This window comes from Talpa europaea, assembly GCF_964194135.1.
Source record: "Talpa europaea genome assembly, chromosome: X".
In the NCBI taxonomy this organism is placed as follows: Eukaryota; Metazoa; Chordata; class Mammalia; order Eulipotyphla; family Talpidae; genus Talpa; species Talpa europaea.
In genome coordinates, this window is record NC_140081.1 from 8,868,184 (window position 1) to 8,885,441 (window position 17,258).

At 36.4% G+C, this 17,258-nt stretch overlaps 1 protein-coding gene across 1 annotated transcript in view; it reads left to right on the plus strand.

Moving 5' to 3' along the window:
- PPEF1 (protein phosphatase with EF-hand domain 1) overlaps positions 1-17,258 on the plus strand; it is a gene marked incomplete at both ends in the record, with an annotated part of 100,691 nt that overhangs the window by 39,386 nt on the left and 44,047 nt on the right. The window contains 3 exons of the mRNA XM_084258194.1: positions 842-1,005; positions 12,704-12,818; positions 16,228-16,274. Coding sequence (XP_084114320.1) covers positions 842-1,005; positions 12,704-12,818; positions 16,228-16,274 — 326 coding nt within the window. The remainder of the gene's footprint in view (positions 1-841; positions 1,006-12,703; positions 12,819-16,227; positions 16,275-17,258) is intronic.

The following is a 17,258-nucleotide window of genomic DNA, read 5'->3' on the forward strand; positions in this document are numbered from 1 at the left end:
CCCAACCTTCATGGTGGGGAAAATAGGCTCCTGATGAGAATAGCTGCAAAATCACATTAAAAAGGAGAATGACCTATGAGTTTGATATAGAGTATTGGGGTCACTTTAGAAACAAATCTACTAGATCACCTTTCATCTTTCTCCACCTGAATTGGCCAGATTTCTCTCCTTGGGATTTTTCATGGGCAATCTAGCAAGAAGGAGACACTGGGTCTCAGAATCCACTGAATGGGGCACTATAGGCAATCTGTTACATAGAAACGTCTGAGAGAGAGGCCTTTTGTGTAATTTTGCCTGTGGTTAGTCATCTAACTTTATATGCTTTGTTACTAAGAAGAAAAAGAAAATCATGTCAGAAAACTTGTTTCTATGTGAAGAGAAAAAGAAATCATTTACAACTTAGTAAAATTTGACGTGTTTAACAGGGGAAAAATTGAATGTTGCAGTTTAATTTTCTGTAGATCCTGAATAGTAGCAGATGTTTGAACCAAATGTAATGCATTGTTCTATTTTTCAGCCTTATTTGTAAAAATCTGAGATACAGAGTTAGAGCTTTAGACCATCACAATGCCTTGACTGACTAGTTTTTTCTGTGTTTCTCTCTCCCCTCGCCACTGATTATGAACTCACTGCTTTGCTAAGATGTCCATCAAGAAAGGGATGATGGTGATTCATGTGAATGTACCTACTACTCTCAGAACAGATCATTCCTCATAGTTATATGTGGAATTTCTTGGTATTCATAACATTTAGCTCAGTTAGATTTCAAGAAGGTATTTATTTCATTTAAGTATGGAGATGTTGACTCTCCCTTCCCCCCTTTCTGTCTTTCATTTTCCAGAATTCGTGACTCGATTATATGGTAGAACCGTCCAAGACATCAAGGATAGACATGACTTTGTGGGGTTGATAGAAGTCCCGGATTCCTATACTGGTCCTCGGCTACAATTTCCTCTCACCGACACTGATATTGATTTGCTTCTTGAGGCCTTCAAACAACAACAGGCAAGTGGATGCAGATGCTGTTCTGATTCTTGTATATAATATGCGCTCAATGACTGTCTGTTGAATGAATGAATAATAATACTATAGCAGAATTGCATTCCCTTGTGATAAAGTTTCACATTAAGTGGGAGCTACCTTCTGTTTTGCTTAACCCACTCTATGGAAATCTCCTCAGGTGCACAAAAAAACTCCTATCTATAGACTTAAAGCATTTTCTTTTTCTTTTCTGAGCTGTAATTCAGATACCAGAAATTTATTATTTTAAATGATATGGATCAGTGGTTTTTAGTACATTCACAAGATTGTGTAACCATCACCAATATTTAATTCCAGAATATTTTATTATCCCCAAGGAGAGCCGTACCCACTGCCATTCTCTACTACCCTGCCCCCCACGCCATACCCTGCAACCTCTGTGCTACTTAAGGTCTTGAAGGATTTGTCGATTTTGGATAGTTCATATAAATGGAGTATATAATATGTGGTTTTGTATGTCTGGCTTTTGCTTAGCATAATGTTTTTAAGGTTCATTCATGTCATAGAATGTTTTGTTACTTTTATGACTTCTGTTGTATGGGTAGCTACCACATTTTGTTTATTCATTCATTAGTGGATGGACATTTGGAGTTTTTTCTACCTTTTGACTGTTAACAATGCTATTATGAACACTCATGTGCAACTTGTATGAACGTATTTTCAAGTTTCTTAAGTATAAATATCAGAGTGGAATTGCTGGGCTGTTCAGTAACTCTCTGTTTAACTTCTTGAGGGGCTGCTAAGCACTGGTTGTACCATTTTACATTCCCATCAGCAATGCATGAGGGTTCCAATTTCTCCACATTTTTTTTTTTTGGCCAATACTTGTTATTTCCTTTTTTAAAATTTATTTTTATTAGAGTTATTCTGGTTGTGTGTGGAGTAGTATCTGATTGAGGTTTTGAGTTGCATTTCTATAATGACTAATGATGTTAAGCATCTTTTCAAGTTACTGGTCACTTGTATACCCTCTTTGGAGAAATGTCTATTCAGATCCTTTGCCTGTGAATCATTAAAAAGAGTTCTTTTTATATTCTGGATATAAGTCTCATATCTGTTACATTATTTGAAAAATTTTTTTCCCATTCTGTAGGTTGTCTTTTCACTTTCTTTGATAGTGTTCTTTGATTTACAAAAGATTCTGATTTCGATAAAGTCAAATTTATCTGTTTTTTCCCCCCTTGGTTACTTGTGCTTTTGGTGTCATATCTAAGAATTCATTGCCAAATCCAAGTTCATAAAGGTTTACCTCTGTGTTTTCCTTTAAGAATTTTATAGTTATAGCTCTTACATTTAGGTCTCTGAGCCATTTTCAGTTAATTTCTCTAATGATATAAAGTAGGGTCCAGCTTCCTTCTTTGCATGTAAATACACACTTCTCTTAGCATCTTTTATTGAAGAGCGTTCTTTCCCCCACTGAACAGTCTTTGTAGATTTGTCAGAAATGAATAAGCCATAGATGTATGAATTTACTTCTATACTCCCAATTCTATTTCATTGGTTTATGTGCCTATCCTTATGCCAGTGGCACATTGTCTTGATTACTGTAGATTTGTAGCAAGTTTTGAAATTGGGAAGAGTGATTCCTTCAGTTTTGTTCCTCTTTTTTAAATGTGTTTTTTAGGGTTCCTTGCGATGAATTTGAGAATTAACCTTTCCATTTCTGCTGACAGCCTGTTGGGATTTTTTGTGGGGATTGCAGTGAATCATTTTGGATAGTATTCCCATCTTGACAATATTAAGTCTTCCAATCTTTAAATACACAATGTCTTTCCATTTATGAAGGTCTTCTTTTAATATCTTTCAGCAATGTTTTGTAGTCTTTTACCACCTTAAGTTTATTCCTGCATATTTCATTCTTTGAGTTATTATAAAAATAATTGCTTTCTTTATTCCCTTTCAGATTGTTCATTTTCAGTATACAGAAGCAGATTGTTCACAGCTAGTATAGAGAAGCATAACTGATTATAGAAGCAGTCTTTTACTTAGCTGAATTAGTAGTAGCTAATTAGCTACCACTACTAATTAGCAGTTAACTCTAGTAGAGGGGTGTGTGTGTGTGTGTGTGTGTGTGTGTGTGTATGTATTCTTTGGAATAGTCTGTATACAGGATCACATCATCTATGAGTAAAGAAAGTTTGGCTTTTTCCTTTGTGATTTAGATGACATTTACTTATTTATTTGCCTAAATTACTCTGGCTGTAACTTCCAGTACAATGTTATAGTATGGCAAGAATAGGCATGCTTGACTTGTACCTGATCTTAGAGGGAAAGCCTTTAGTCTTTCACCATTGAGTTTGATGTTAGTTGTGGGTTTTTTCATAAATGCCCTTATCTTCTTGAGGAAGTTTCCTTTTATTCCTTATTATATGAGAGGTTCTATCATGAGTGGGTTTTGTATTTTATCAAAACCTTTTTCTTCATCAACTGGGATGGTCTTTTTTTTCTTCATTCTATTGATGCAGTATGTTACATTGATTAATTTTCTTATGTTGCACCACCTTGTATTCTTGGAATAAATCTCACTTGATTATGGTACATAAACCTAAGGGTTTATATTGCTGTTCTATTAAATAAGGTTTGCTGACATTTCGTTGAAGATTTTGCATTTTATTCTTAAGGAATATTGATTTGTAGTTTTTTTCTGGTATTTTTAATCTGGTTTTGGTTTCAGGGTAACCAATCTCATAGAATGAGTTAGGATTTGTCTCCTCCTTTTCTATTCTTTGGAAGAGTTTGAGAAGGATTGATGTTGATTCTTCTTAGTAGGGGTCATAAGTAAAGCTGTCTGGCCTTTTCTTTGTTAGGTACTTTTTGAATACTGATTCAGTCTATACATGTTCTAGATCTGTTCAGATTTTGTATTTCTTCTTGTATCAGTTTGGCAATTAGTATATTTCTAGGAATTTATCCATTTTATCTAAGTTTCTAATTTGTTGGTATATGGTTGTTCATAATATTCTCTTATAATTCTTTTTATTTCTTTTAGGTCAGTAGTAAGGTCCTACTTTTATAGCTAGTTGTAGTTATTTGCATTTTCTGTCTCTCACATTAGTCTAGGTAAAGGTTTATTAATTTTGTTGGTCTAGTCTAAGAATAAACTTTTGGTTTTGTTTTGTTGACTCTCCCTTTTGTGTTTTTATTCTTTGTTTCATTTGTCTCTACTCTTGGTCTTTATTTCCTTTCTTCTGACAACTTTTGGTTTAGTTTGCTCTTCTTTTTCTAATTTCTTAATGTTAAATAAGTCTTTTTTCATTTGAGAGTTTTCTTCTTTTGTAGACATTTACAACTATAATGGTCTCTCTGAGCATTACTTTTGCTGCATGCCATAAATTTTGGTTTGTTACATTTTTATTTCCTTTCATCTTGAAGTATCTTTTAATTTCCCTTTTGATTTCTTCTTTGACCCATTGATTGTTTAAGACTATGTTGTTTTAAAGAAAGAACTCAAAGAAACAACCTAATCTCACATCTCAAAGAGCTAGAAAAAGAACAACAAAAAAACCCTAAAGCCAGTAGAAGAAAGGAAATAATAAAAATCAAAGCCGAAATAAACGAATTGGAAATTAAAAAAACAATCCAATCCAAAAGATCAGTGAAACCAAAAGTTGGTTCTTTGAAAAAATAAACAAAATAGACAAACCCCTAGCCAGGCTCACAAAGAAAAAATGGGAGGAAACACATATAAATAGGATTACAAATGAAAGAGGAGAAATCACAACAGACTCAGTAGAAATCAAAAGAATAATCAGAGATTACTATGAACACTTATATGCAAACAAATTCAACAACCTAGAAGAGATGGACAAATTCCTAGAATGATATAATCATCCAAAGCTAGACAAAGAAGAAATAGAACACTAAGCAGACCAATTATAAGCAGCGAAATTGAGGCAGTAATCAAAGCACTCCCCCAAAACAAAAGCCCAGGCCCAGATGGCTTCAAAAATGAATTCTACCAAACGCTCAGCAGTGAATTAGTGCCTATCCTACACAAACTCTTTCAAAAAATTGAAAAAGAATGAATACTACCAAATATGTTCTACGAAGCCAATATCACACTAATACCAAAACCCAACAAAGATAGCACAAAAAAAGAAAATTACAGGCCAGTCTCCCTAATGAACACTGATGTAAAAATCCTCAACAAAATCCTTGCCAACAGATTCGAACAATGCATCAAAGGGATAGTACATCACTATCAAGTGGGATTCATCCCAGGGGCACAAGGATGGTTCGGCATAGAGAAATCGATAAGTGTAATCCAACACATCAACAAAAAGAAAAGTAAAAAACCATATGATCATATCAATAGATGCTGAGAAAGCATTCGACAAAGTCCAACATCCATTTATAATGAAGGCCCTTGAAATTCTCGGGATAGAAGGAACATACCTTAACGTGATAAAAGCCATATACGACAAACCACTGGCCCTCCACTGCCAACATTATTCTCAATGGCGAAAAGCTGAAGGCCTTTCCTTTGAGATCAAGAACAAGACAAGGATGTCCTCTCTCACCACTGCTCTTCAACATAATACTGGAAGTCCTAGCCAGGGCAATAAGACAAGAGAAAGTCATACAAGGAATCCAGATAGGGAAAGAAGAAGTAAAACTATCACTATTTGCAGATGATATGATAATATACATAGAGAACCCTAAAAACTCCATAGAAAAACTACTCAAAATAATCAGCCAGCTCAGTAAAGTAGCAGTATACAAAATCAACACGCAAAAATCAGTAGCCTTCCTATACACAGTCAATCGGAAGAAGAAGAAATCAAAAACCCATCCCTTTTATAATTGAAACCAAAAATATAAAATACTTGGGAATAAACCTAACAAAAGAGGTGAAAGACCTATACAAAGAAAATTATAAAACACTTAAAAGAAATTGAAGAAGACACAAAGAAACGGAAAGACATCCCCTGCTCATGGATTGGAAGAATCAACATTATTTAAATGGCCATCCTCCCAAAAGCAATATACAGATTCAGTGCTATTCCAATAAAAATCCCAATGACATTCTTCAAAGAAATAGAACAAATGCTGATGAAATTCATATGGAATCACACACACACACACACACACACACACACACACAAAACCACAAATAGCCAAAGCCCTACTGATGAAAACAAAGGAGAAAGGAGGTATCACACTTCCAAACTTCAGGCTGTACTACAAAGCCATAATAATAAAAACAATTTGGGGCCTCCTCAGTGGCACAGTGGTTGAGCGCTGGGTTGCGAAGCTGCCTGCAGCCTCTGCAGTGCTGGTTCGATCCCCAGCCACTGGGCGAGGGTCCCACATGTCGTGCAGACCTCTCCTGCCGCCCACTGCTCCCCTCAGCGGTGTACTTCATCAGTCTGCCAGTTCTGCTCCTCTTTCTGGCTCTGGTGAATTCTCTTGCCCTCCCGCGCTTCTGACTGTACCCAGTGCTTGTATAAATAAATAAATAAATCTTAAAAAAAAAAAAAACAAAAACAATTTGGTATTGGAACCAAAACAGACACACAGACCAATGAAACCAAATAGAGCCCAGAAATAAAGCTACACTTATATGAATAACTAATCTTTGACAAAGGAGCAAAGAATACACAATGGAACACAGTTTGTTCAATAAATGGTGCTGGGAAAACTGGACCTCCACATGCAAAAAAATGAAACTAAACCACTACCTCTCACTGTGCACAAAATTCAACTCAAAATGGATTAAAAAAACTGGACGTAAGACCTGAAACCATAAAATATATAGAAGAAAATATAGGTAAAACACTACAAGACATACATCTCAAAAAACATCTTTAAAGACTCATCACCCAAAGCAGTGATAGTGAAGGCAAAGATAAACACCTGGGATTACATCAAACTGAAAAGCTTCTGCATAGCAAAAGGGACATTAACCAAATCAGAGAGACACCCCACTGATTGGGAAAAAAAATCTTTGCACTCCATCCAACTGATAAGGGACTGATCACAAAGATATACAAAGAACTCACAGGGCTCAACAAAAACAAAATAAACAATCCAGTCAAAAAATGGGCAGAAGAACTCAAAAGACATTTCTCCAAAGGGGAAATGCAAATGGCCAACCAGCATATGAAAAAATGTTCAACATCCCTTCTCATCAGGGAAATGCAAATCAAAACCATACTGAGACAGCACCAAACACCAGTAAGAATGGCACATATCAAAAAAACAAGCAGCAACAAATGTTGGTGAGGATGCGGTGAAAAAGGAACTCTCCTACATTGCTGGTGGGAGTGCAAACTGGTCCAACCACTGTGGAAAGCTGTCTGGAGATTCCTCAATCTACTAAAAATGGAGCGACCATACCATCCGGCAATTCCACTCCTAGGGATCTACCCAAAGGACACAAAAACAGTGATTCAAAAGAGCAACTGTAGGGCCTCCCCGGTGGTGCAGCGGTTGAGCACTGGGTTGCGAAGCTGCCCGCGGCCTCCGCGGCGTCGGTTCGATCCTCGGCTGCTTCCCAGCCACCGGAGGAGGGTCCCGCATGGCGCGCAGACCTCTCCTGCCGCCCGCTGCTCCCCTCAGCAGTGTACTTCGGTCCTTCTGCCTGTTCTGCTCCCCGCTCTGGCTCTGGTGAATTCTCTCACCCTCCCGTGCTTCTGACTGTACCCAGTGCATGTATAAACAAAACAAACAAATAAAGAAAGAAAGAAAACATGCCTCTATTAAAAAAAAATATTAAAAAAAAAAGAGCAACTGTACCCCTATGTTTATGGCAGCACTATTTACAATAGGTAAAGCCTGGAAACAACCCAAATGCCCAAAAATAGATGACTAGACCAAGAAGATGTGGTATATATACACAATGGAATATTACTCAGCAATCAAAAAAGATAAACTCATGCCATTCACAGCAACATGGATGGAGCTAGAAGGAATTATGCTCAGTGAAATAAACCAGAAGGAAAAAGAAAAATATTGGATGGTTTCACTTATAGCAGGAATATAGGGGAACAAATAAGACATCAGTGTAAAAAAATAATAACAGTACAAAACACAACACAACAAAAACAATTATAAACCAGAGACATCCTGCAGGGGAGGAGGAGGGAGAAGGGTGAGAGGGAGGGAGGGAGGAGCACAGGGGACTGTGGTGATGGTGCATGGGGGTGCCTTGGGGAAGGAAACTCTATGGGGACTCAATCTGAGGGGGTGGGAGGAAGCAAATATGGTCTAAAAAATATAAAAAAATGATAAATGTTAAAATAAAAAAAATTTTAAAAAAGACTATGTTGTTTTAATATATTTGTAAATTTTCATATCTCCCTTCTCTTATTTTTTTCTAGTCTCATTCCACTGTGGAAAGTAATTTGTATTATTCCAATTTTTATAATATCAAAAGGGGCAGGTTTATTATATAAAAAGGGAAAGGGAAGAAAAGGATGTTCGCATATTAATAAAGGGGGATGGAAAGAGTTGCCCCCAAAAGGAATAGGTTTGTTAAGAAAAGGAGAATGAGGCACCTGCATAGTCACAAGTGGGCAGGGAGGCTGTGTTTGGAAGTGGTAGGTTTAAGAAAGAGACAACTGCATAGACACAGATGGGCAGGAGAGCCGCTCGATTCTAATATTTAAAAATTTATTAGGCTTGTTTTGTGACCTCACATATGGTCTATCCTAGAAGATATCCCATGTGCACTTCAAAAATGTAAGTCTGCTATTATAGGCTGGTGTGTTCTACAGGTGTCTGTTAAATCTAGTTGTGTATAAGGTTTCTGAGGTGTCTGTTCCTTTAGTGTGTATTCACCTACTCTTTTGACAGAGATTTTCTTGAACACCAGGAACTATAAAAAAGAGAGAAAGAAAGAAAAGAAAAACCCAGTCTTTGTAGATTGGGTGTATATTGGTGCACTCCTTTACTGCTCAGCCAAACTGTTTAAAAAATCTGTCTTAGCCTTAACTTCCTGCCTGCACTGAGCTATTTTAGTTGCCTTTTTCTTGATTTAGTGTTTGCTTGTTTTAAACTTTGACTATTTGCCAGAGTTCTGACAAAGTTGATATGAGTTGTTGTTGTTTTTTGCTTGACTTTTTAATATTTCTGTGAAGTGATGGGACCTTAGAGATACCTACTCCACTGTTTTCTCTGACACTACTCCAAAACCTTTATTCTCAAGACAGGACCATAAGGGCATAGCCTAGGGGTAAGAGTCCACTAGAGGTAGCTTGACTCTGTGGGGTTGAATTATTTATTCTCTGAAATTAAATTGAGATCACACTAGTTAGTGTTCTTAGCCAACTGCCAAAAATTTTTTTTTAAATCCTCTCTGAAAGAAAATGGGTCTCACATGATTTCTCCAAGTTTCTGTGTACAATATCCAGAACTTCTTACAGTTATTTACCAGTTACACAAGGTATAAAACTCATCAAAGGAAAACTGAGGCAAACAACAAAAAATGGAAACACACCTATAGGGTATTTAAATAATGGCATTATCAGACTCAGGGTTGAAAATAAGTAAATTTGATATGTTCAAGGAAATAAAAGATACACATAAATCCAAGGAGCTATAATAGAAAACACTGAGAATTTTGACTTTATAAAAATGAAAAAATTGTGTTGTTAAGGGAAAAAGAAAAGATCCAATATACTGTAGTATGTATTCCCATTTGTTATGAAAAATGAAAATTTATGTATATTTTGAATATTAAAATTATTTAATGTATTATATATTTATACATGTGCTTGCATATTCATATGTGGTTATATTTGTATATGTTTACAAATGCATCGAATATTTCCTTGAAAGCCACTCAAGGCACTCTTAACAGTGATTGTTTCTGGGAATAGGTGTTGGGAGACTGATCTGCACAAGAACAAAAATTACTTTTCATTGGTGTATCCCCTTGTTATTATTTAAATTTTTATTTGAACTATACAATAAATTATTTTTCTATTTAAAAAGTAGTTACTGTGGGCCTCCCCAGTGACGCAGCGGTTGAGTGCTCGGCTGCAAAGCTGCCTGCAGCCTCTGCAGAGCCAGTTCATTCCCCAGCCATCGGCAAGGGTCCCACATGGCACGCAGACCTCTCCTGCCGCGCCCGCTACTCCCCTCAGCAGTGTACTTCATCATTCTGCCTGTTCTGCTCCCAGCTCTGGCTCTGCTGAATTCTCTCACCTTCCCACGCTTCTGACTGTACCCAATGCTTGTATAAATAAATAAATAAATAAAAATCTTAAACAAACAAACAAAAAACTAGTTACTGTTTGAGAAAGAAATATCCTTTAAACTAGTATTTTCCTCCCACAATGCCATTTAGTCTGGATATATTTGTAAACAGAGAAACCAGTATCTGAATTAACTCGAATATTTTATACTACAATTGTAAACATATATAATGCTATTGAAAGAATTATAAACAAGTAGTAATATTACTGAAGTGATTTCAGTCAATTGAAAAAGGATCCAGAAATACTGTTTTATTATTTTATCAGAAACTTTCCATGTTCTTTTTTTGTAGGACTATTTTTTTAACTGGTGTAACATTGGCTTATAATGCTATATATGATTCAGAGGTGTAGGATCATACATACCTCTTCAGAAAAACTATTTACGGAAAAACTATTTTAATAATAGGAATTTGCTGTTGGTATTATATATTCTCAGTGAACATTTGTTAATTTTACTTTAAAAGAAAAACTGCCTTTTTAGTTAGCAATTACTCTAATTAGTACAAAAAATGGACCAGAAAAGCTACAGTGGCAAAAAGATTAAATGTACAAGTTAAAAAGAAGTCATTATATAATTGTTTTTCCTGTTCCTTTAAAATGCAGTAAAGGAAAATTCATACTCAAGATTCCACTTGTGGATTTGAGCTGTGGGTTTATTGGATTTAGAATGCTTTTGTGGGAAAAATACTTAGCAGTCAGTAAGGTTGTGGATAAACAGGAAATATGGACCTCTCTCTACGAATGAACATCTAGGGGCCCTTCCCTTTCCTCTTAGTTCTCACATTGCTTCAAATATTGTTTCTTGTCTTTTAAAAAATATTTAATCATGAAAGTTCTTGAAAGTTAAATCATGTTTTTTGGGGGGTCTGGTTTAGAAAATAATTTTATTATTTTAATTGCTATGAAAATGGAAATTTCAGGATACCTCAAGGCAGGAGTGGCCCAAAGGGATTCATCTGTCCATAATCCCATACCCAAAACAATATCTGAACAGTATTAAATTAGATATGATCCCATTCTCAGCCTTCAATAATCTAAACCAGTGCTGTTCAATAGAAATATGTGAGCCACTTACATGTTGTAAAATTTTCTAGTAGAATATGTGAGCCACCTACATGATGTAAAATTTTCTAGTAGTTACATTAAAAAAGTAAAAAAGAAATAGGTGAAGTGGGGCCTCCCCTGGTGGCGCAGCAGTTGAGCGCTGGGCTGCGAAGCTGCCCTCAGCCTCTGCAGCACCGGTTTGATCCCCGGCCACAGGCGAGGGTCCCACATGGCGTGCTGACCTCTCCTGCGGTGCCTGCTGCTCCCCTCAGTTGTGTATTTTGTCGGTCTGCCTGTTCTGTTCCCCTCTCTGGCTCTGGTGAATTCTCTCACCCTCCCGCACTTCTGACTGTATCCAGTGCTTGTATAAATAAATAAATAAATCTTTAAAAAAAAATAGGTGAAGTGGATTTGATAATATATTTTTCATATTCAACATAGAATTATTACCATTTTAATATGCAAACATTAAAAGTTATAAATGAGACATTTTACTTTTTTTAATATTGAGTCTTTGAAATCTAGTGTGTATTTTACACTTACAACACATCTCAATTTTGACTAGTCCCATTTCAAGTGGTCAATAGCTCCATGTGGCTACTGGCTGCCATTACTGGACAATGGATACAAATAGTCCTGACCCATAAAGTAGTGTTGGCATCTGTTAAATGTTTGTCTGCTGTATCACTTTTTGGCTTGTATACTTGTGATACTTTATAATTTAAAAAGGGAGAACACACACCAGATTTAAACAATAAAACAAAATATTAGAAAAAGGCCAAGTGAGAAAAAAGAGTAAATCTGTCCAAAATGATGTCATTGACACTGTAGCTGCAGGAGACGATGGGATGAATAGTCAGAGCAGGTGCAGATCTGACTGGTGTGTTTCATGCCTGTGCATGGAATATTGAGTCACACTTGGGACACCTCGCTCAGGAGTTCCTTAGGGCTCCTCAGGCTGCCTTAGGCGGATCTCACAACCTAGTTTCCATCCCAGTTGTGTGACCACCCCAAAGAAATGCAAACAGCCTCTCCACAGCAGTCTTTCTCTCCCCACTTCTCTTATGTTTATTGTTCTGTCTGCACATTTCCTTAGGGCGAGGAAGTCTTCTTTTGTCCTGTTACTTCTCTTGGACTCTAAGGATCAAAATGAGCGTATGGATGATGTCAATTAAGAATATGAGCATATAGATGTCCTAGGAGCCATTTATTTATTTTTTCAATAAATCAGTCTCTAGTGAGGGCTTACTGCATGTCAGATACTACACTGAGTGATCTATTTGGGAGGAATTTAGAGATCATCCTGAAATACAGCTACCTGAAATGTGCTCATATGCTCTTCTTTATAGCTTTTTATGCAGTTATACCTTTCTTACAAATTCATTGTATCTGTTTCTTCTGTTTATCTCTCATAGATACTTCATGCTTATTATGTCTTAGAGGTGCTGTTTGAAGCCAGGAAAGCCCTGAAGCAAATGCCGAATTTCACTCATACAAAAACTTCTGCCTCCAAAGAGGTAACAATCTGCGGTAAGTTTCAGAGCAGAGTTGCCAAATTAATATTTAGGAGCCTCTTGGTTCTACATCATTTGCCTGACTTGAAAGCTGTGTAAATTGGACTGTGTTAAGGGAAGAGTGTTAATATAGAGTTATCTATCATGATAATACTGTTCCCCATCTTGTCTTTGTTTGCATACCAGCTGGCAGGAATTAATTATGTGAGAAATTAAAGAACTCATAGCTTTTTATAAAGGCAGGCAGCATTTTAATATGGAAAACCACCCATGGGTGGAATAAGCATTCTTTGCCCTCGGTTGAGCTTTCATTATCCTTGTTCTATGTTGCTTTTTCTAGGTGGGCCTCTGCATGCCATTTGTGCTGGGAAGAGAAAAGCCCAGGGTGGAGATTAAACTCTCCTCTGCCCTTGGCTACTGTTTTAGATTTTTCCAACTGGTCTCTGCAGCTTTTAGAAGAGTGGGATTGTCCCAGAAATCTGTTCCTTGTTCTTCTAAATAACAAGATTTGAGATTTTGTTATCATATAGGCCAGCCAGGCAGGATATTGCTGCAAGAAACAGTACACATCGAAATTCAACACAGTTGGTGCTCAGCATGCTTGCAACTGTCTGAGAATGGAGTGTGTGGAAGGAACAGCAATTCCCTTAACTTCTAATTAAGCCCTTAGGTTACAAACCAGTGATTGTTATTTTTCAAATCATTTTTTAACCAGTGTTTCTTTTATTCTAGTAGGTTGAAGTGGATTTGACAATTTAATTAAACCATTTCCATTTCTAGCTTCTGATAGTGGTGATAGGAACTTGATGTAGCAGTACATGCTCCATGATAGGCCCTGACTCAGGCTTTTGAAGAGTCTTTAATGGTTCAATTCCAACCTACTCAGGTCCCCACTTCTCTGCCTAGCAGATGATGGATGACAGCATCTGGGGCCTTTTATTCAAGGCATTCCCAACTCTTACTTTTCATGGACACAGATAAAGAATTTTGGGGCCTGTGCCAGCCTATGAAGCCTGTGCAGCCAGGACTAGATTTGCATATACTAGGTCAAACAGAGAAAGGGTCCTATTCCCCATGTTTCCAGGATACCTCCATTTGCCATTATAGACTTATCTTTGGATAAAGGGAATTGGGAAAATACATGAATTAATTAGAGGGCCTAGAAATCCTAGATTCATACAGTATAAGAACTGAAAAGTTCTTACAGAGACCATAAAGTCTGCTACTTGCTCTTACAAATGAAATTGAGGCCCAGAGAGCCAAATATATTGCCTTCCATACATTTCCATGTAGTAACTCTTTCCTTCCCTTTCAGCTTACTCAACTAGTTAGTGGCAGGATCAGAATTAAAAATCAGCTCCTCGGTATCCCAGGTTAGAGCCAGTCCGAGATCTGCTATCCCAAATCCCATCATGCACCTCTCTGATGCTTCATTTTCCATCATGAGACAGAGCCTAGGGTATGGATTGATTGGCCAGTTCTATTTACTGAAAGATGCCTACTTCTTGGGCATTTGTTTCCAGACTTTTCGCATCTTACACATTTGGTAGAGGAAAAGCCAAGTCCAGTAGGTAGGTTCCCTTAGCATAGGAATGATTATTTTCTGTTTTAAACAGCTCTATTGAACTTAAAGATAACATTAGGAAAGGGAGAGAAACTGTGATGTAAATTTACCATTGTTTTAATTTGCATAGGCAGGTTTTTTTTTTCAAAGATTTATTTATTAATGCATATAAGAACTGGGGTACAGGCCAGAGGTGTGGGGGGTGAGAGAATTCACCAGAGACAGAGTGGGGAATATAACAGGCAAATAGACTGAAATATACTGCTGAGGGGAGCAGTGGGCGAGACAGGAGAGGTCTGCTGTGCCATGTGGGTAGCTCCCTGGCTGGGGGATTGAACTCGTGTTGCAGTGGCTGCAGATTGCTTCATAGGTTGCGTCTTAACCCCTTGCGCCATCAGGGAGGCCCTGCAGAGGCAGTTTTTACAAGCATATAATTCTTAGTATGCATGAAATATAGGAGGTATTTTTGTCTATATTTGTTGTAAATGATAACCAAGTATGTACTCCATTTTTTTGTTTGCAGTGGAAATATCTGTGATGCATCAAGTTTTTTCTTTTGCTGTCCAACTAGAAGTTAAAAATATTTTCATAGCCTCAGTTCTTAATATGTTGAAACAAAATCACTTTTCAGCATGCCAGCTGCAACACTTTTATTTACTCAAATCTTTGAAAGACAAATCACCCTAGGAAAATTAGGAGAATAAAATAATTTTTAAAATATATTTAAGTGATAAGTAAAAAGTCCTTCCATTTTTATTTCCTTTTATTTATAGTGAGACTATATGAAAGCAATGAGATTTAAGTATACAATAACATTAATATGTTCTTAATATTATTATCATTTTATAAATAGGATTTAAATTTTATTATTTCCATTACAATTGAAATCTTCTAGTCCATATATTTGGTTATTTGGGGTTGTTGGATTTTATACAAACTGAGGAAAAATATTCCCAAATTAAATTCTATTTGGTAATTTAAATACAAAGAATAAAAATTTGTGGTCAGAATCTATGAAGGACAAGTATTTACCTAGATTGATTTATCTAAATACAGTTTTGGAAATTTACATATTCACTTTTATTTTTTAATTAATGAGTTTATACATTCAGTTGGTTCTCCTCAATTGGCTTAATTTTATAAAGTCATGCTTTCATTTTTATTTTCTACAATTGTCTTATCAAAAGAATGTCAACTATCTACTCATAGTCTTAAATTTTCAAATGCTACCAGATTTGCTGGAGCAAATTCTTTAACACCTGTCTTTAAAAAACTATGCATTTAGCTATTAAATGTATTTATTGAGTTCCCATTATGCACCAGTTATTCTAGTAAGCACTGGGGGTTTAATGCTAAGATAGATACTATTGCTGCTTTCCTAGAGATTACTGTGTAGGCAGAAGAGAGTAATTGCCAAGTGTTGAATGTTGAAGTGCGGTAAAGTAGGATTTGAATTTCATCTCTGATATTTAGCAGCTGAGTAACCTTACGTAAGTTATTCAGCTACTCTGAGCCTCATTTGTAAAATGAGATTGATGAAAATAATACCCACGTCATAAAGTGGTTGTAAGGATTGACGAATTCACATAAACCCTTAGTGCAGTGCTTGGCACAGAGTAAGCCAAACACTGCATTAATGGCAGGAGTGAACAGGTACTTATAATACCAGATTCTGTCCCCTATAAAAAAGAAGGCAGAAGAGTACGGTGGAAACAGGTTGTTGAATTAATACACCATAGGGGAAAAGCCCAATGCTCTGAGAATGTTTGATGTAGATCGGCAGTATTTCTGCTTTAAAATTCTATAAAAATTAGCATTCTCTTATTCCCTACTGAATAATGATTTTTCATTTGTACTCCAGGTGATTTGCATGGGAAACTGGATGATCTTTTTTTGATCTTCTATAAGGTAAATGATTATTTTGCAAAGTATTTGCATTTTTTGTTGGGGGAGAACAGTTCTAGAGCAGGTAACAATATTAATTTTATTACGGATATGTACAAATGTAGATACAACAGTTTTTATCCAAGAAGCTCAAAGATTTGTAGCGGGAAGTGTTTTGGTTTTTTACACACATCTCAAAAAAGTTTTTGAAAATTTGAATCTTTGTGCAATATTATTGTTATTTGTATATCCATTGGGATTTGTGACTGGTAATATTTATGGTCTTTATTATAATGTAAATGTCCAGATAGTACAGGATGAGGAGGAGAGCAGTCTGTTCTATTTTAATTTTGTACAGAAGTGAGTATGTTACATGGCAATCTTGTCTTCCAGTGCGCACTAATTATGTGTGAAAGGAGTTCTCCACAGCAAATTCCAAATTTCTTTCTTCTCTACCCCGATTCACCATCGCTGGGCTCAGTTGCTCTTACAGTGTGATGATCCTCTTTATTTGCTGGGTTTCAGTTGTGGGAGCCTGCACAGAGGCCACACAGCAACCTGACTGGCATGGTTCTCTGCATCCTTTTGATTGACTTCATTTCTCTCTTCGAGCCAACACTTGCAACCTGAATGTTTGCTTCTGAGACAATTGTATGTAGAAACTGACCCTGAGGTAACCCCTGCCTTCACAGTGGTACCCCTTTATTTCTCTATGATTAATATGTCATCCCCATAATTAGCACATTGAATAATTATGCACATCATAGATGTCTTAGCTGGGATGAAAGAAAATATATTCAGATTATTACAATGGCTAATCAGTTCTACTTTTTGAAGTCTGTGAGAGCTTGATAAGCCACATAATCTCCATGAACCACATTTTTAAAAAATTGACTGTGATATTCTTGAGCTTCCACCCCATAGGAGATTATTTTGTGGATAAAATAATATAAATATCAAAAAATTATCTAATATTTATAAGAGAAAAGCAAGGTTTTCATTTCATTC